Genomic DNA, 17815 nt, shown 5'->3' with positions numbered 1-17815 from the left:
AGATTCTGGGGTACCCCTCTTCCTGTATGGATTAGTGAGGATGGTAAGGAGAAAGTTGTTATTGGTTCCATCAGTGAACTTGAAGAAAAGTCTGGTGCGAAGGTTTGTTCTGACCTTTGATTTTGTGTTTCATTCTTTCCCCTTCATGTTATTCAGTTTCTCACTTCAAAGCAGCATGTTAAGGTAAGCATGTGAGCTTACGTGAATTTGATGTATCTGGCAGCTCAACATAATTTTTATTTGTATCTTTTACTTGTTCTATCATTAGAATTGTTGAAAATTGAGTTATGCTATTGATGTTAATGTATCTGTGTTCCATCTTTCTCCCTTTCAATATTTTTCTTTTCAGGTTTTATACTTTTTTCGCACATTGGTATCTATATTATTATCAATCTTTATTGGTTTTGGTTTAGGTTACTGATCTGCATCGCCACTTTATTGACCATATTACAATTCCCGATAGTCGTGGTCCAGAGTTTGGTGTGCTTCGCCGTGTTGAGGATGTAAGTATTTCTATTTGCATTTTACCATATCTACTAGCAATTTGTGTGAATTCCAAAAGCAAGCTTCCAGTCTCAGATCAAGAGGAGCATGTCTCAGCATACCACTTGTTTCTGATAAATTACTGTGAGAGTATGAGATAATATTTTTAAAATTAAGAAACTTCCTTATGGATCCTTTTTTTGTTCTGATTTCCCTGTTAATCAGTGTTAGTGAATGAAGATGGTCGTTGGAGATACAATGAAAAATATTTCTTTAACGTTTAACAGAGAATATCTTTTTTATCTGCAATGTTAAATGCCATTTGCGAACAGATCAACTGTTCATTTGATTGCTTCTTTATGAACACTGAGGATGGGCTACTTATTTAATTTGGCATAATTTGCATAAGTGGATCCATTACATTTTGCACGAGAATTGGTAACAGCATGTGCAGCCATTCTGGTCTTCTTGTGGTAGGTTCTCTTTCACGGATCATTTCGTTAAGGAAGTCCATTATATGTCTTTTTGTGATGCTCTTGCAATACATAGTTTTAGCTTTTCCATGACACACTCCATGGAGATGAAGTGTAATTGTAGCTTTTATGCTCATCTTATGCCAGCATTCTTGGTGAAAGAAATGGGTCTCAAACACATTGAAGGCAGCTTCACTGTGTCCTCTGCTGTATAATTTGGTAGCATGTGTTCCATTTATCCTGCTCTGCAGTAAACCCTCAATCATGGACTTAAAGATATCAGCTGAAATCATTGTTTTTTCTACCCTTCATTTCTCAACCAATTAATCTGTTGCAGTATCCAAATTTTTCACCCATAATGTGAAAACTATCCTTTGAGGTTTGCATATTACAAGTAAGTCTAGCACATTAAATATTCAACCTAGATCAGAAAATTATGGAAAAGGATCTGAAAAAGCTGCCAGTAACACCAGAGTTGCCCTTGATAGGAAATGATTGCAAAGAGGAGTCATAAAGCTGACCTCTATATATGGGACAACAGCTGATGGTGTTTGGTTTTAGTTATGTAAATTATTTCATTTTTTCATATGATTTATCTCCCTCTTATTTGTTTTTTTTGGGGGGAATAATTGATACAACAGATGATTAATTACATATTTTCAGGTATTTGATTGCTGGTTTGAGAGTGGGTCCATGCCATATGCATATATTCATTACCCGTTTGAGAATGTTGAACTCTTTGAAAAGAATTTTCCTGGACATTTCGTGGCTGAGGGCCTTGACCAGACTCGTGGATGGTTGGTTTCTTCCTTTCACTTTTAATTAGAAAACTATTTCCTGTTGATACAGTGATTATAAATGCGTTTGTCCCAGTTCCCCTCAACATCCATGTCATTGCAAGTCATCTAAATGTACAACAGTATCTGTAGGTCGGATTTGTTATTCTTTCATGCTTCTAATTTCCTGGTTCCTGAGTCCTAAATGCATGAATTTGAAAATTTAGCTTGTTTCTGAGTTTTCTATAAAAAGTTTTCATTTTATCAAATTATAAAATATTTCAATTTAAAATTAATTAATTATTAGCACTTTGCACTTTGCTGTGTATGTATTTCCTAGACTGTTGATTATGGCCAACACTAGCCTTTGCACCATGATGTGGCAGGTTTGTTGGTCCTTTTCTTGGCAAACTATTCAGGCCAAAATTTCTTGTGCTACAACTCATTTAGCAACAATCATGTGTTGAACAAAGCCCAGATATCAATATGTACTCCATATCTCTCAACAAGAACTTTGGAGTTTCTTAGCAGTAAAGTTTAAAGTGACATTAGCAGTTTCTTATAATAAATTTTGGTTCTAGAGAATGTTTTAGCTAGGCTGAAACTCAAAAAAAAAAAAAAATGTTTATCTTCAACTATTGAAATCCATCACATGGATGCATATATAAAGTTATTTTATGTACTTTTTTTATAACTTGTAAGGATGTTTAAGCCCCAGCATCCTCTCTAGGGAAAGAGTCCAATCATAATCACAAGCACCATGACTGGCTCGTGGTTTCCTAAAAGGGTCCATATTGCAGTGTTTCTTAGTTCACATGGGCCATTGGCCAGGTCAGCTTGGATACCATTTGTAAAGATCCATGACATCACGCAAAAAGACTAGTCAGAAGTTATTAATTGCGGTCCTTGGCCTTGCTTATGTACCCGAATAAACATGCTCATGTGGTTCCCCATAGATCCCCTTGTGCACCGCACCAACTTGTGGAATTCACTCAACTCCTTGCCACAGAAGCATGAAAGTTTTTTGTGAGGATAAAATTGACACTCCATGGCATTACTCATTTCTTAGGTCCTGCTAGGAGAGGTAAATCTCTATTGGTGAATCTCCATGATTAACCTACTTGACCATGAGTGTAAAATAAACATTCTTTATTTCTTTTATTTCCTTTTAAGGAAAAACAAGGAAAGAGCCCTATGACTGCCTCAAGTCCAAGTGGGAAAGTTTGAAAGGTCTCTTGGGGTTTTAAAAAGTGTCTTGTTGCTGTTTTTTAAGGGTTAATTTACAGAAAATAAATTCTTTTCTCATCCTTTTGAAAATTCTATATCAAGCTGTGGAATGTGCTCTGCTGGTTGTGCGTTCGAACTAGCCTGCAGAAATCAACAAACCAGAAATTTATCAAAGTTTTTGATTATTTTGCAGATCTGAAACAAATTTCAGATCCAAACAACTGTAGATTGATCGCCTTAGATCAACTCTACACAAATGCGTCTATCACCCATCCTCAGCTCAACCTTTCTTCTGTCAGATAAGATTTTGTTGAGCAGTCCGACACACAACCCGACATATCCGGACATAGAAACCTATTTAGAGTCTGTTATTATCGGATTGGATCTAAGTAGGCTCTTTAGTTGATGGACTGGATCTAGATCAACCCCAATTCGGCCTGCTTCTTGTCTGCTTACATGTGTAGAATTGCCTTGCCTTTCCTAAACTTGAAGTCCTGTCCTACAGGCTTCAAATTTATAATAATTTGGTCCATAGTGGTCACGGGCACTCCCTACGTGCCTAGGGAAGCCCAGCTCACCTAGGTGAGGGTTACTTGAATAGCCTGATACACAGGTGCCTGCCTAGGCTATTGGGTGTTGCCTGTTCTGCCCAATTTTCCTGGGCAGTCCCAACCCAGCATACTGAATCGGAAGACCTGCATCCACTTGACTCAGATTGGGTCTGGGTTAGATTACAAAGGATAGAGAAAGGGAGAAAGATATGGGGGGAGATTTGGTTCAACACCCCTTATCTGCTAGGGCTTTGTTTCGTCACTCTCCTCTATCTGCTCCACTCCCATCTGAGGCCTGCAGCATCTCGGCAAGGCTTGCAATGTCCAGCAATGTCAAGGATCTGTTGGCATTCCCATCTCTCTCCCTCTCTCTTGCTAGTAAAACTCCCCTCTTTCTCTTGCTCGCTCTATTTATCTTCTCCTGATATTTCCTCTATTTCCCCATTTCACTCCCTGGCCATTCCTTTATTTTGTTTCTTCCCTCACCTTATTGTTGTTTATTATTTTAAACCCCTAAGGAATGGGGTTAATACTTGGCTCCAAAACGAAGGGGCTTTGCCTTTACCTAGACATGCCGTGTCCGAGGGCCTTGCCTCTGTCTAATCACTTGGTTATCACCTAGGCTATTGGAGGCTTCATCACCTAGGGTCACCTGAGCTATTTGGTAACTATGCTTCAGTTCATAATTGAAGGCAGATGATGATAAATAGATGGAGTCCCTTGTTTACTCACTACCTCAAAAGAAGTAATAAAAAATAATTCTCCAAACTTGGGAATGTAAGCCATTATCTTAAGTTGATTCAGCAAGAACAAGCATGTTTCTTCTGATATGGAAACAATTTGGGTGAAAAATTGAGTTTGAAGCAACTGAAATGGATTGGAAATAGATCCATAGATCTTATTTTTAGGCTGGTCTTTTTATTACATATCTATCTTTTCATTTCCATTTTTTGATATAATTTTCCAATAATTGTGGGATTTGGCTATGTTGTTTCATATTACTTGGATGTGGAAAGATAGAATTGTGTATCCTTAAGATATGAAATGATGGAATTGTTGAGTGTATCAAATCAATAATTTCCATATTTATGTAGGTCAATGGTCTTTATTTAATAATTATGTACTTTAATGAAGAGAAAGCTAGTCTCATTGGAGGTTAACCACCCTCATAGTAGTCACTAGCAGATTAAGATCCCCTTGAAGTATTCCATCTTTCTTCACTTTTCTTTCTTTTTTTATTTAAAAAAATAAAAAATGAAGTTGTATCATTTGGTACCGGAGTGCCCATTTCTTAGATTGTAGCATGCACTCAAGCAGCAAAAGGAGCTTGGGATCTTCAAAGAGAATTGGTTTAAAGATCAATTACTATATTAGCCTTTAGAGAAGACGAGAGAATTCTACCAGGCAGGCGGATTTTGTTGCTCGCATGGTGAGCCTTCATCTATTTTCAAAGCTTTGTAGAAGCTTCTAGAGGCATTCAGGTAGGAAGGCCGACCACTACATAAAGCGTAAGCAAGCACCAAGCTAATCACCATTACTAGATCCATAGTTTCTAGGGCCAGCATTGAATAGGAGATGCTGGAATGGATTTTTGAACTTGTATGATGAGAACTGAATTTCCTAAATTTGATGATGAGGATCTTGCAGGATGGGTTTTCTGAGCAGAACAATTCAAGAAACTCAACAATATTATGGGATCTGGATGATCACATGGTTTTTTTGGCGTCCTTGTATCCCATGATTCTAATGGATAGAGAGAACTGTAACAGGACTATTTTGGCCATAGTTCTCTGGGCTTTTTGTACACGATTCATCCATGTTGACCATATTGATTCAAGAGGAGCACTCTCAAATCTGTGCCAACAAAACATGAACTTTTGAGAGAGTTGCCAATAGAATGATTGGTCACTTGAATCATTTTCAATTAGTTGTCCTACAGGTCTCCAAGATGAAATCGAGGTTGGAATGAAGGTTTTTCGACCAATGACTCTCCTATTTGCATATTTCTTGGCTTGTCTTCAAGAGGAGGCTGTGTAGAGATCATGCCCTTCTAAACAAGAATTTGACTTTTGCAGAGGTGCATGAAAGGAGAAAGGGGTATGGTTTAACTGCAATGAAAAGTTTAGCTTTTGGACATCATTGTTTGGCACATTGGCCTTAACAGGAGCTTTCTAGGCAAAGCTAATTACCAAATCTAGGCGATCGATGTTTTTAACAATGCTTGAGGATAAAGGTTGTGCAAGGGGGTGGGGATGTTAGATTATCTATTTTACTCTTTTTTGTTTTGGTTATTCCATATCTAAGATATGGAATGACAAGATCACATTTTCTTAAGATATGGTTTGATTGGATTGTTTGGGGTATCAAATCTCTAGTTTGCATATTTAGCTGAGCAAGGGCCTCTATTTAAATAACTATGTGCTCTATTTTGAGAATAATGAAGAGAAAACATGTTTTAATGGAGGTGAACCACCCTCGAAGCAGTTGTTACAAGATCCATATCCCTTTGAAGTGATCCATCTTCTTCCCCCTTTATAGATTTTCAATGATAATATGAATGTAGATACCTGTGGTTGTCGTGGACTTGGACTTGGTTGCTAATTAGCTCCATTAACTAGTATAGTGAGCATATTGAAGTTTTAGTGCGTGATCTCTTTCTTGTTAGTCCTCTCCTACTATTATTGTTATTATTTGTTCAGAATACATACATACTATTATGGCCATTATCATCCAATGATACATGCAATATTTTCAAGTTCATGTTTTCAGATGTTTCTAAGCAGCCTGTATTCAGAAATTTTAATCTATGCAAGATTAATGGTGTCCTTGAAGCATTAACTTATGCTGTGCTCGACTTGTCCTCTTGATACTAATAACCTTAGTATGAATGTTATTGCAGGTTCTATACTCTTATGGTGCTGTCTACTGCATTATTTGGAAAACCTGCATTTAGGAATTTAATTTGCAACGGTCTTGTCCTTGCTGAGGATGGGAAGAAAATGAGCAAGAGGTTGAAGAATTATCCCTCACCTATGGAAGTCATAGGTGATTATGGAGCGGTATGCAGTCATTTTATGTCAGCAACACAGTACTTCCATGAGAATTGTCTATCTAAATTTCTGTTCCTTCATCTTGAACATTGCTTGTTTTAAACATAGAAAAGTTTAAGGGGTGTAATTTCTATTTTTGGTTGCTTAGTTCGCATGAAATACAAAATTTGGAGTTTATATTCACAGTAGGTTTTACATTTGTTTCTTTCAGGATGCTTTGCGGTTATACCTGATAAATTCACCAGTTGTGCGTGCAGAACCTTTACGATTTAAAAAGGATGGCGTATATGGTGTTGTGAGCATTGCCATACATTCTTTGTTTCATTACAAGTCTTTCATGAAACTGTCATGCCTTTATTTTACTATTTTAGTCTTTATCTCTTATTTAAATTTCAGATATTTATTCACATTTTATAATTCTTTGGTTCAAGCAGGTGAAAGACGTCTTCCTTCCATGGTATAATGCATATAGGTTTCTCGTTCAAAATGCAAAGAGACTTGAAGTTGAGGGTTTTGATCCATTTGTTCCCATTGATTACACAACTCTTCAACAATCTTCAAATGTGCTTGACCAGTGGATCAACTCTGCCACTGAAAGTCTAGTTCACTTTGTTCGCCAAGAGATGGATGCGTATCGGTTGTACACGGTTTGTATGCTTACCCTTAATTAGATTATTGAGTGTTACACATGCCCTATTATGCTAATGCCTTTTTTTAACATTTTGTAGGTTGTACCATATCTTCTAAAATTTATCGATAATCTTACAAATATATATGTACGTTGTAACCGTAAGAGACTAAAGGGGCGTACTGGAGAGGAGGACTGCAGGATATCACTTTCCACTCTTTATTATGTATGAAGTTCTTTCCCTTATTTTGTTCTCTGTAGTGTTTGGATATGCATACTTATGGCTTGCACAATCATTTCCAAACTTATATATAGTATAATTTACTGCATGTTTTCTCTTTGAGTGCTTAAAAATCACCTTATTAGTTGTTTCGTTTGTTTCTTTTAAGACTGTAACTTTAGAAATTTGCCTTAGTCTTTGTTATAGTCATTTGTCACACTGTAAGATTTCCTTTGTTGAAACATTGATTGGGTGGCTTTTGCCAATAGCATTCATGGTGAACTATGCTTTTCCAAAACAGTGTTGTCCATCTATAGGCATATAACTCTCTCTCTCTCTCTCTCTTGCATGGTTATCATCACTTCCTGTGTACAATCAAATCCAACAATATGCTGTTGAGCCTCAGCTTTCTTGAAACTCACTGTCATGTAAGCTTGTCAGTAATGAATTAGATTTGTAATCTTTTATACCAATTAGCAACGGAAGGTGCTGTGTCGATACCCAACTTGGTTTGGTTTATTCTTGTTTAATCTTTCTAGTAGATTATGTTGTTGCAGATGCTTGTTGTGCATGCCACAAAGGCATTCCATCTTTGTCCTTAAGATTATTTCTCATGGAGGATATCATATTAGAAGGCAATAACCTTCTGTGATCTTACAATATGATTGTGTGCTACAGGTGCTTTTAACTACTTGTACAGCGATGGCTCCATTTACGCCATTCTTCACTGAGGTTCTTTATCAAAATTTATGCAAGGTTTCTGTCAGGTCTGAGGAAAGCATTCATTACTGTAGCTACCCTTCAGCAAGAGGGAAGGTAATAATGCTCTTCCATAAGCTTCCTATCAACTATTCATCTATCACTGTCAAATTTCTTTTTCCTTTATCTTATTGTGCATTTGAACAATTATCCTGCAAAATTCTCAGAGAGAGGAACGCATTGAACAAAGTGTTGCAAGGATGATGACTGTCATCGACCTTGCCCGTAACATTCGAGAGCGTCATAACAAGCCTCTTAAAACACCTCTTAAGTATGCTTGCTTGTTCTCTTATTTATTCAACTACCTATCACTTTTTGTTTATTTTATGACTAACCTTTTTCGTCTACAAATTTAGGGAGATGGTGGTGGTTCATCCTGATACTGACTTTCTTGAAGACATCACTGGGAAACTGAGAGAGGTTTGTAGAATTCGTAACCCAATTTTTTATAAATTAAACAATGTTTTCTTTCGAATTGCTCTTTTGTTCCGACTTTTGAAATAAGGCTGTTATTTTTCTCTAGCCATGGCGTATGTAAATTTTCTTGTTTTATGGCCATGTGTAATGGTCTGTTTTCTTTCGAGGGTCTAAATTTGATATTTTAGCCAACATTTTTTATTTGGATGAAGACACACATTTGTATGCGCTACACCTGCTGGCCATTTGCCACCAACTCCCTTGATACATATTAACTGTTAAAAAGATTATTGCTGAGAAATAGGAAATAATGATAAACATATGTGGCATGTGTGATATAACCTTGCTTTAAAAAACTTCTTGATTTTTTTTAAACTCTAGTAATATCCTGTAAAATTGGTTATCTTGTGATTTCTTCTCATCATGTCCATCCAAGTCCTCTTTGGTCCCCTCTTGTGCTATGTGGATGTGGCAACACCAAACCCATCATTGTCGTGCTCTGATTTTCCAGTCGCTTCAAACTCTTCTACTTTATACCTTATGTTTTCCTGAACATCCTACTCTTTGTTTCATTCAAGTAATGCTCGTGTATCTTTGAATTTCCTATCTTTGATTAGTGTAGAAAATTTGTCATGGTGACGCTGCACGATACTGCTTATTACTAATAGAATAGTTACTATATATTATTAAGCTTATGAAACAGAACCAACTACCTTTTGCAAATTGTATAATTTATGAAGCAACATAACCAGCCGTTGATAAATATTGAGAAGTCGCTACAGAATTCAAGGTATAAACAGAAATTGTAAAGATCGTGTAAGGAAAGATGGTGTCATCATCACTTTGTAAAATTATAAAATGTCAGAAGTGGTTAAATTGGTCATTCTTCATTTCAGTTCAATGAACATCGATAGACTCAATATTAGTTTATGGACATCTTATGCCAAATGCTTGCTTTAATGGTTCCAAATCTTGGTGGAAATTCCTATTCTGCAGTATCTTCATTATCATGTGTTATAAGATGAAGCCACCTTTTATGTGATTTTTTAAAACTCAGGAACAGTTTATCTGCTTACAATTTTATATGTAGAATAAGTAAAAGCTTTATAGTTCTTGACCATTACAAAACTGTTTAGCTGAAGCTAGTTCAATAATCTAGAAAAGTATAATCTTTCATCTATTTTTTTTAAAAAAAAAGCAGTAGCTGCTTTTCTCCTCAATCAAGATGATGTATTTGGCAGTATATGCACATCTGTAATTTTATGTACAACTGTGCAGCTATACTTTCTTAATTTGTAAATTTTCTATCTATGCAACTTCTGCATTCTTTAATCAACTTTCTTTAATTTATGATCTGTCATCTTATTTCTTTCCTCAAATTGAACTCTTCTTGGAAATATGGTTATGCTTGTAGTATGTGATGGAAGAACTCAATATCCAATCAGTGATTCCATGCAATGATCCTCTGAAATATGCTTCTTTGCGTGCGGAGCCTGATTACAGGTATGTTAGGGATTCTTTAGTAATTCTGTGCCCTTTTCATGATTTGTTATTTTATTTACTTGCTTTTTTATGTTTTCTCTTAGTATACTTGGTAAACGACTCGGAAAAGCCATGGGTATTGTTGCCAAGGAGATAAAGGCAATGTCACAGGCTGACATTTTATCATTTGAAAGATCTGGAGAAGTTACCTTCTCTGGGCACGGTTTGAAGTTGACCGATATTAAGGTTCTTCCTCATAAACTTGCAATCATTAATACGTTACTTTTGAACTAATCTATTCATTTACATATTTATCTTTATGGAAAAACATGCTTAGAGATTCTTGGGGTATAACTTTTTTTTGAGAACTGAGATATAACTATTTTTCACCCAGTGGCCACATGATTTGGTAAGTGATAACAGTTATGGTATAATGTTGCTGGAGGAACTTTTCCAGATACTGCAGTAAGTTGCTTTGTTACTTTCATGTCAAATGTGTTAAACTCTAAAAGATTTTGTAAATGGCTAGTTCCCTCCCTTATATCTGATTGAATTTTGCATTAAAGAATTGAATCCTTTTCTTTTAGTACTTATGGAACAGTGGATAAGACTGACTTTTTCATTAGTACTATTTTACAGCTGTTCATGGTTTTTGCTGGATCTCCAAATTTGGCTACTTTCTCAATGTTATGCATTTTTTCTTCATAAAGTTTTATAGCTTCATTGTATTTAAAAGATGTAGCTTTCCATGATTATATAACTAAAAACTCTAGCATTGAAATACTATTTTTACTACTCTCATGTCAATAATTGTGCTACCATATGCATTGTTAAGTGATTTTTTTGAGATTGATAGTTTTTTCATATGTTAAGACTTAAGATGTTTATGTTTTGTTTATTTCTTACCTATGTCATTTGCAAACAAACAATAAGAAAATCAATCTGTTCATTTTTAATATGTACCTTCTTTGCTTCACGTCTACCAGGCTTACATAGTTTTGGTGTTTTTGATTAGTGGAAATATTACTTAATTTTGTGTTCATCTTAACAGATTATTACAATTTATTGTTGATGGCTTACATTCATCATTATTTGGTGTTCTTTTCTGCTTAAGGATGTCCAAATAGTGAGGGCATCGTAAATTACTTACTCAAACATAGAAAAATTGATATTTGTTCTTCATGGAATAAATAATGCTGGGATCAGAAAATTGTAGGACCTCCAAAATGCTTAATTATATTTTATCTCATTTTTACTGTTGTTTCATGAAAAGTTACTAGACAATGTTATTACACTTTCAGATAGTGCGGGAATTCAAGCGTCCTGCCAATGTAAAGGAGAAAGAAATAGATGCTGCTGGCGATGGTATAGGATGGTTCCTCTTTGAACAACATACTGTAACTTAAGGTGCTAACTAATTTCTTCTGTTCTGTTCAGGTGATGTTTTGGTCATATTGGATTTACGAGCTGATGAGTCGTTGTTTGAGGCAGGAGTTGCTCGTGAGGTAAAATATGAAAACTTTGGGTGCATGAGATTCTGTTTCAAAATGTAATGACTCCTGTAAATTATTGTTCCATTATGTCTTTCTACCTGAAGATGACAGGGTTTGATCTACAGAAGTGTGATGGGCAACTTATGGGGAAATTTGAAATGAATTTAACCTGCATAATGCAGATGAAACCAACCTTTCTACATTAAAATGAAAATGTGGGAATGCTGTAAACTTACACTGCAATAAGCCTTATGTCCAACCTTCATACCTATTAAACAGACAGGAGAGAGAAAGTTCTACCCTCTAAAAATCCAGGAAAAATTCTAGAAAAATCATAGAAGATTCTAAAAATTCATGAATTTCAAACTAATTGGATTTGTCTTTCCTCATCCCATTCTGAAAATATATGTTTTCTAGAATTCTACCGAAATAAAAGTTTTCTAATTTACCTTCTTTAATTAGAAGTTTCACTTATCCAAAACTCTTTTTTTGATTAGAACTAATCTACTATAACTAGATTCATGGATTGAAAATGTAAACGAATGAATTTTTTATTCATAAAATAAAATAAAAATTATATAAAAATTCTTATCCTAGTTGAATGCTAGTTGCAATGCACGTGTAGTAAAAGAGAATCTCTTGTTTTTCAGAAGACAGAAATTTACTAAATAGCCTAAAGGATTTGAATTTCTTATATGTACATATGTATATAGAGATCCTTGATATATGTATGTTTTACTTAGGAAATTTTTCATGACAATAAGATCTAAATCAAAAGCTTTAAATATGTAATCTTGATAGTTCTCAGCAAACTGATTGGAGATGCTGGTCACATGATTTAGAAAATGAGTCAAGTTTATGAATTTTGGTTAAAACAGTCATAGTCCTGTACATGATTCTTCATGCAACCTAGCCAGGGGTGCGAACACGCCAAGCCAAGCAGTAAGCTGCTCTGGCTCAATTCATCATATGAATTGGTTTATCAAGCTCGAGTTGTGTTCTAGCCAGGCTTGACAATGCATGTTCAAGCTTGGCTGATTTGTGATCTGAACTGAGCTTGTTATCAAGCCAATCTTCTGTTTAATTTTGCAAACATGGAGTTCAGCCTAGCTGGTTTTCAAGTTAAGCTTTAAAAAAGGGGTTGAGCTTGGTTTTCTCCTATGATCTTGAATGAGTCTCTTATCGAGCCAAACTCAGGCTTCTTGTAAACATCACACCCCTAAACCTAGCTTTGATATTTTGTAATTTATGATTCTCTACTGTTCCATTGATTTGAAAAATAGGTTGCAGTCTTGCAGACATAGCATTGCATAGGCTTGTGGTCAATTCTCATGAAACTTAAATAAAATTTCCAACTTCAGGTTGAACTGAGTTATATCCATTCCAACAGTTCCTGCCTTCTGGAGGTGCAGGCCAGCTGAGCCGAAGCAAATATTAAGCTTCTCAGATTTGGCTTATTATATTGAATTGGGGCTGAGCTTGATGACCGTTGCTCAGCGTTTTTTGACTGAAGTAGTTTGTTATTGAGCCCAGCCCTTGCTTCTATACATTTTTACAAGCCCAAATGTTCAAGTTTGGCTTGTTTATGGCTGAGCTCCGAATGACATTTGAGCCTGGCTAGTTCATAATTGAACAAGCTCAATGGAGCCTGTTGTTGAGCTGAGGCTGAGCTGTTTGTGAATTGGTTGGTTCATTTGCATCCATGCACATTTCTCCATTTCTTTCTTAACCTACCACCTCATTATTCCCAAATAAACTTGTTCCTCATCTAGCCCGCCTCTGCCCAACCCAACATTCTTCATATCTCCTCTAGATTCGTTTCCTTCGCTTGACCATAACATTTTTCCCCTTTTCCGTCTCCCTTCGCCTCCACATCTGCTTTTTTGGGGGATTTGTTACTGATCAGAGGCCAATTTTCATCTCTTTCTTTTTCTTACCTTCCATTTCTAGTACCCCCATGCCATTCCCTTGCTGTTCTTTCATTTTAATTTTTATATATATATTTTAAATATCAGTGGTTGTGATTTTTTTTAAAAAAATTGTTTATTGACATCATAAGGATTTTTATGGAACCACACTCAAAATTGATCTCGCATACTTACCAATTGTGAAGAGAACTACTCAAGTGAGTGAAAAGTGATATGGTTGAATATCATTTAACTAGCCTAATCCAAGAATAGGTCTTATTCCAAATTTTAACCAAATGGCGTATTCAACTACTCAAGGGTACCTTTAACTAGCTAACAACATAAAATGAAGATGTCATGGTGCTATTTATTTGAACTATTGCTTGGTGGTGTATAACTATATTCCTTTGCTAAGACTGTTGGATTCCTTGTCGATTATCTGGGTTGCTAGGGTGGCCCAGCTTTCTCTTCTTCACCTTGTTACTAAGAATAAAGGCATAGCGCCTGTTGAAGTCATCATTGGGGATGAGCCAGTTATGCATCACGTCAAAGTTTTGCTATCACAAGTTTGTCCAAAGATGACTCTCTACTTGTTTATTGTATTAACTTCCTTTTGTATAAATATGGTTGGCAGAGCTGGAGCGCTAATTCATTGCCATTCTCCTGTTATCAGTTTATAATTTTATATTATTTGTGGTAGAACATCTAAAGCATCTCCATACCATTGTGAGTGTTATATGCTGTGCATGAGGGTGGACTAAATTTCTGATCCTTGCCTAGTCTGTAAACTTCCTTATTGCAGGTTGTTAACAGAGTCCAGAAGTTACGAAAGAAAGCTGGACTTGAACCCACTGATACTGTGGAGGTTTACTACAAACCTTTAGAAAACAACAAAAATATTTTGGAGAATATTGTAAATTCACAGGTAGAACCTTCATGACTTTGAGTAACATGCTACTTGATAGTTGTTAAGCAGTGAACTGGATTACTTTTCTTACTTCCTGTTCCCCTTTGTGCAGGAGCAATACATCCGGGAAGCGTTGGGTTCTCGTTTACTTCATCATACTTTGACTCCACCAGATGCTGTGAGTGTTAACGACAGAAGCTCTTTTTTTTTTCTCTAATGGCAAAGAGCATTGCTGATTACTTATCCAAATTACGTTATTCTCTCTTGAATCAACATTCAGCGATTTCTCAAATGCCTCTAATTTTCATAGCTTTCTTAGTGATGAGTGGGTGATACTGGAACATGTTCGGTGCATTTTTCTTTCAAGTAGAAATGGCGGTGCAGGAATCTTAATGCCAGTTTACTGAATCCAAAGAAAGCTAGTATAGCATTAAGGTTCTTGTGAATTTGGAAATGTGTGCTGTCAGATCCTAACTTTCCATATATTTGCATTTATTCCATGCTAAGTACTTTGAGATTATAATCAAACAACTAAGGTTAAATTCTTACTTCACTGCTGCCTTCTTGACTTAGTACCTATTGGCTATTGCTGTTTTTTCTCCCTTCCAGTTATTCATGATATAAATTTGGACTATTATTACATTCAAAATCAGCCAACATTATGCTCACTAGTGACAATACCATTACTTGCAGGTGATATTTTGTCAGGAGGAGTTTCGTGGAGTATCTGGTGTATCATTTGTCATCAGCATAGCAAAGCCTACTTTGGTGTTCAAATCTGATGCTATTCTTGCATTATTTTCAGGTCCTTTATTGGGGATTTAGCGTTCCTGTGTTGAAATACTCTTGATGTGCAAAACTTGATTTCTCTTCTGATGCATTTCTTCTATCTTTCTCAGGAAACAAAAAGCATGCTGATGGTTTACAGACATATTTATCATCAAGGGACCTTTCCAATTTGAAGTTGGAGTTTCATGTTGGGAATGGAAAGGTCAGCATCCCCCTCATCCATGATATGTTTGTCACCTATAGACATTAAGTTGGGGTCAGTTTGCTGGGTTTTGTTTTCATAAAACTGAAACTGTCATAAGTGGGTTGTTATTTATTTGGTCCTTGCAGATCACAGTAGAATGCATTGAGGATCAGCCAGTGGTTGATTTGGAATTAGGAAAACATCTCTTTCTGGGTGTTGGGGATTACTGTTTGAGCAGAAAACAGTAAATTGTTTCAAAGGTCGAGCTGATTTAGTCTATACGTGCTGCACATTTATTTTGTCTCCATTGGAGAGGCCATCTTGTGCTTATTTTTCTGTATAATCTGTATAACTGATCTACTGGGCATGATAGAGGGTTTTGCCTGTGTTGTGCATTGCTGCAACCAATGTTTTAAGTGACCTGCAATTCTGCAAGAATTTTTTTATAGTGCAATTTGTATAGCATTTTCCTCCTTGTAATCATTCTTACATGCCTAGTTTGACTTGTCAAACACCAACTTTGTTCGGATTAATTACATTGACAGATCTGTACCAGTAACAGCAAATGCAAAGATCATCAGTTTTGAATTCCTCGTAGGTCTCAGATTATGTTATACTGTAGGTGGATGGATATGTGGATGAGAACAATATTAGGTATATTTTGAGCATATGCTCCTCCCAAGGATTGTAATCCTGTGACAAATTCTAAAATGACCTGCAATCCTGCGAGATTTTTTTTATATAGTGCGGTTTGTGTTGCATTTTCTTTGTTGTAATCATTCTTATTTGCCTGAGTTTGAGTTGTCAGATAACCAATTTTGCTCTGAATACTTACATTGACAGATCTGTACTGGTAACAACAAATGCAACGATCGTTAATTTTGAAATTTTTGTGACTTTGTACTCTCTTGTGGTCTAGGTGGATGGATGTGGATGAAGACACAATTATGTGATTCAGGTTTCTTCAAAGTGTTGGTGTGATTGTTCTGTCTGTTTGAGAATAATGTAGGATCTAGATTGTCAAGTACATGAGACGCCTTGGGATCTTTTTTTTGTATTTGGCCTTCTGTATTTTTTGTTTTGTTCATTTTTTTAGGGGAAGAAAAACTCTTCTTCTTCTGGCTTGTATGCTTGGAATTGGAAGCATCTGAGGCTTTCTTGAAACTCAGGCAACTAGTATGGTGTGATCATGTATGCATATTAGATAAGATCAAGTTTTAGGACTTTTGTGAGCTGCAAATTTGTCGTCCATGCTCGCAATGACCAACCAATGAACCTTCTTTTCTCAAAAAACCAATGAACCGTCATGGATGACAGTTGGTGTGTTCCTTCTGTTCTGATGAATATGTTAAGCGCGATAAACGCAGCATGTCCATTCATTGAAGATGTGTCTTAACGCACCATTCAGAATATCTGAGATTAATAAATGTCTCTTGTTTTGCAATTTTATGATGCATGCAGGCACAGGGGATGAAATCCGGAGTAGGCACATTTACATGTAATGTTAGTCGCATGGTCAAGGTAATCTTACCTTAGCATGTTCGATTGACAAGAATTGGGAGGTACGAATGATCTTATATTTTCATCTAGTTCATTCAAATGTTTGGTTAACTTAGATATGGAAATACTGATTTCCACAAGAAATAAAAAAAACCAAAAGGAGAACATAGAGCATCATTTTTCCTAGTCATAGTTTTGTGCATGAGCGACAATAATATATATATATATATATATATATATATATATATATATATATATATATATATATATATATATATATATATATATATATATATATATATATATATATATATATTATTAATTACATAGCATCTAAATTATTTATTAGTATTGCATGTAGTGTACTCGTAGTATATGCTATATTTATATTCTATTATTATCAAATTGTTAATATTAATATTTTAAAATACATAATGTATGAATAATGTATATATTATTATCATGTCATGATATATCATATATTATGCAAGGGTTCAGCTACTCTGCTTTTTTGTAACTTTTTAATAGATTAAAAGAATAAATCTCAGGTATCTGTTGATGAGAGGTGCTTCGGAAAAATAGCAGTCTACTGGTTACGACCGGTTTTCAACGTACGATGGCCACAATTTCGTGTATTGCAGGACTTGATTCTTGGTGTTTGTTTCAATTTCTAAAGGTATTAATCATAATTTATCAGGATAAATTGCCAATCAGGAGGAAAGGAAAGGATCAGTGCCTATCATATCAAAAAAAAAAAAAAAAGTGTCTATTATTGGAGCCCATTAACGAATGCCTTAATTATTTTAGATGACATGTTGAAATTTAATTAACACAATCTGTAATTCTGTATTAACAAAAAAGAAAAAACAAAAAAAAAAAAAACAAGTTATCCACTAGCAACAACTTCATAGTTACCATCTGTGCTTCACTAGGATAGAATAAAAATACAGGTAATCCACTCATATTATG

General features: G+C 35.5%; 1 protein-coding gene across 3 annotated transcripts in view; it reads left to right on the top strand.

Moving 5' to 3' along the window:
- LOC103709900 (isoleucine--tRNA ligase, cytoplasmic-like) overlaps window positions 1-15937 on the top strand; it is a 28601-nt gene extending 12664 nt beyond the window's left edge. The window contains exons 9-27 of one of the 3 annotated variants that reach the window (XR_015973085.2): window positions 1-102; window positions 414-503; window positions 1620-1753; window positions 6410-6569; window positions 6772-6855; window positions 6995-7207; window positions 7289-7414; window positions 8087-8224; window positions 8335-8438; window positions 8524-8587; window positions 9999-10087; window positions 10171-10312; window positions 11368-11431; window positions 11504-11571; window positions 14247-14391; window positions 14486-14551; window positions 15067-15178; window positions 15273-15364; window positions 15493-15937. The exon at window positions 1-102 is cut by the window's left edge and continues 57 nt beyond it. Coding sequence is in view for 2 of the 3 variants with exons in the window: in XM_008795423.5 (XP_008793645.4) it covers window positions 1-102; window positions 414-503; window positions 1620-1753; window positions 6410-6569; window positions 6772-6855; window positions 6995-7207; window positions 7289-7414; window positions 8087-8224; window positions 8335-8438; window positions 8524-8587; window positions 9999-10087; window positions 10171-10312; window positions 11368-11431; window positions 11504-11571; window positions 14269-14391; window positions 14486-14551; window positions 15067-15178; window positions 15273-15364; window positions 15493-15594 (2073 nt within the window). In the remaining variant the exon portion in view is untranslated. Of the gene's footprint in view, window positions 103-413; window positions 504-1619; window positions 1754-6409; window positions 6570-6771; window positions 6856-6994; window positions 7208-7288; window positions 7415-8086; window positions 8225-8334; window positions 8439-8523; window positions 8588-9998; window positions 10088-10170; window positions 10313-10460; window positions 10674-11367; window positions 11432-11503; window positions 11572-14246; window positions 14392-14485; window positions 14552-15066; window positions 15179-15272; window positions 15365-15492 lie in introns of those variants that run through there. The other 2 variants (XM_008795423.5, XM_089927200.1) reach the window with 2 other exon arrangements.
- Window positions 15938-17815: the final 1878 nt, after the last annotated feature.

The sequence above is a fragment of the Phoenix dactylifera genome, chromosome 14 (assembly GCF_051530095.1).
Source record: "Phoenix dactylifera cultivar Ajwa chromosome 14, Ajwa_hap1_PhDact_Kaust_v1.1, whole genome shotgun sequence".
NCBI lineage: Eukaryota > Viridiplantae > Streptophyta > Magnoliopsida > Arecales > Arecaceae > Phoenix > Phoenix dactylifera.
The sequence above is the reverse complement of the archived record's forward strand: the minus strand, read 5'-3'. Positions and strand labels throughout refer to the sequence as shown.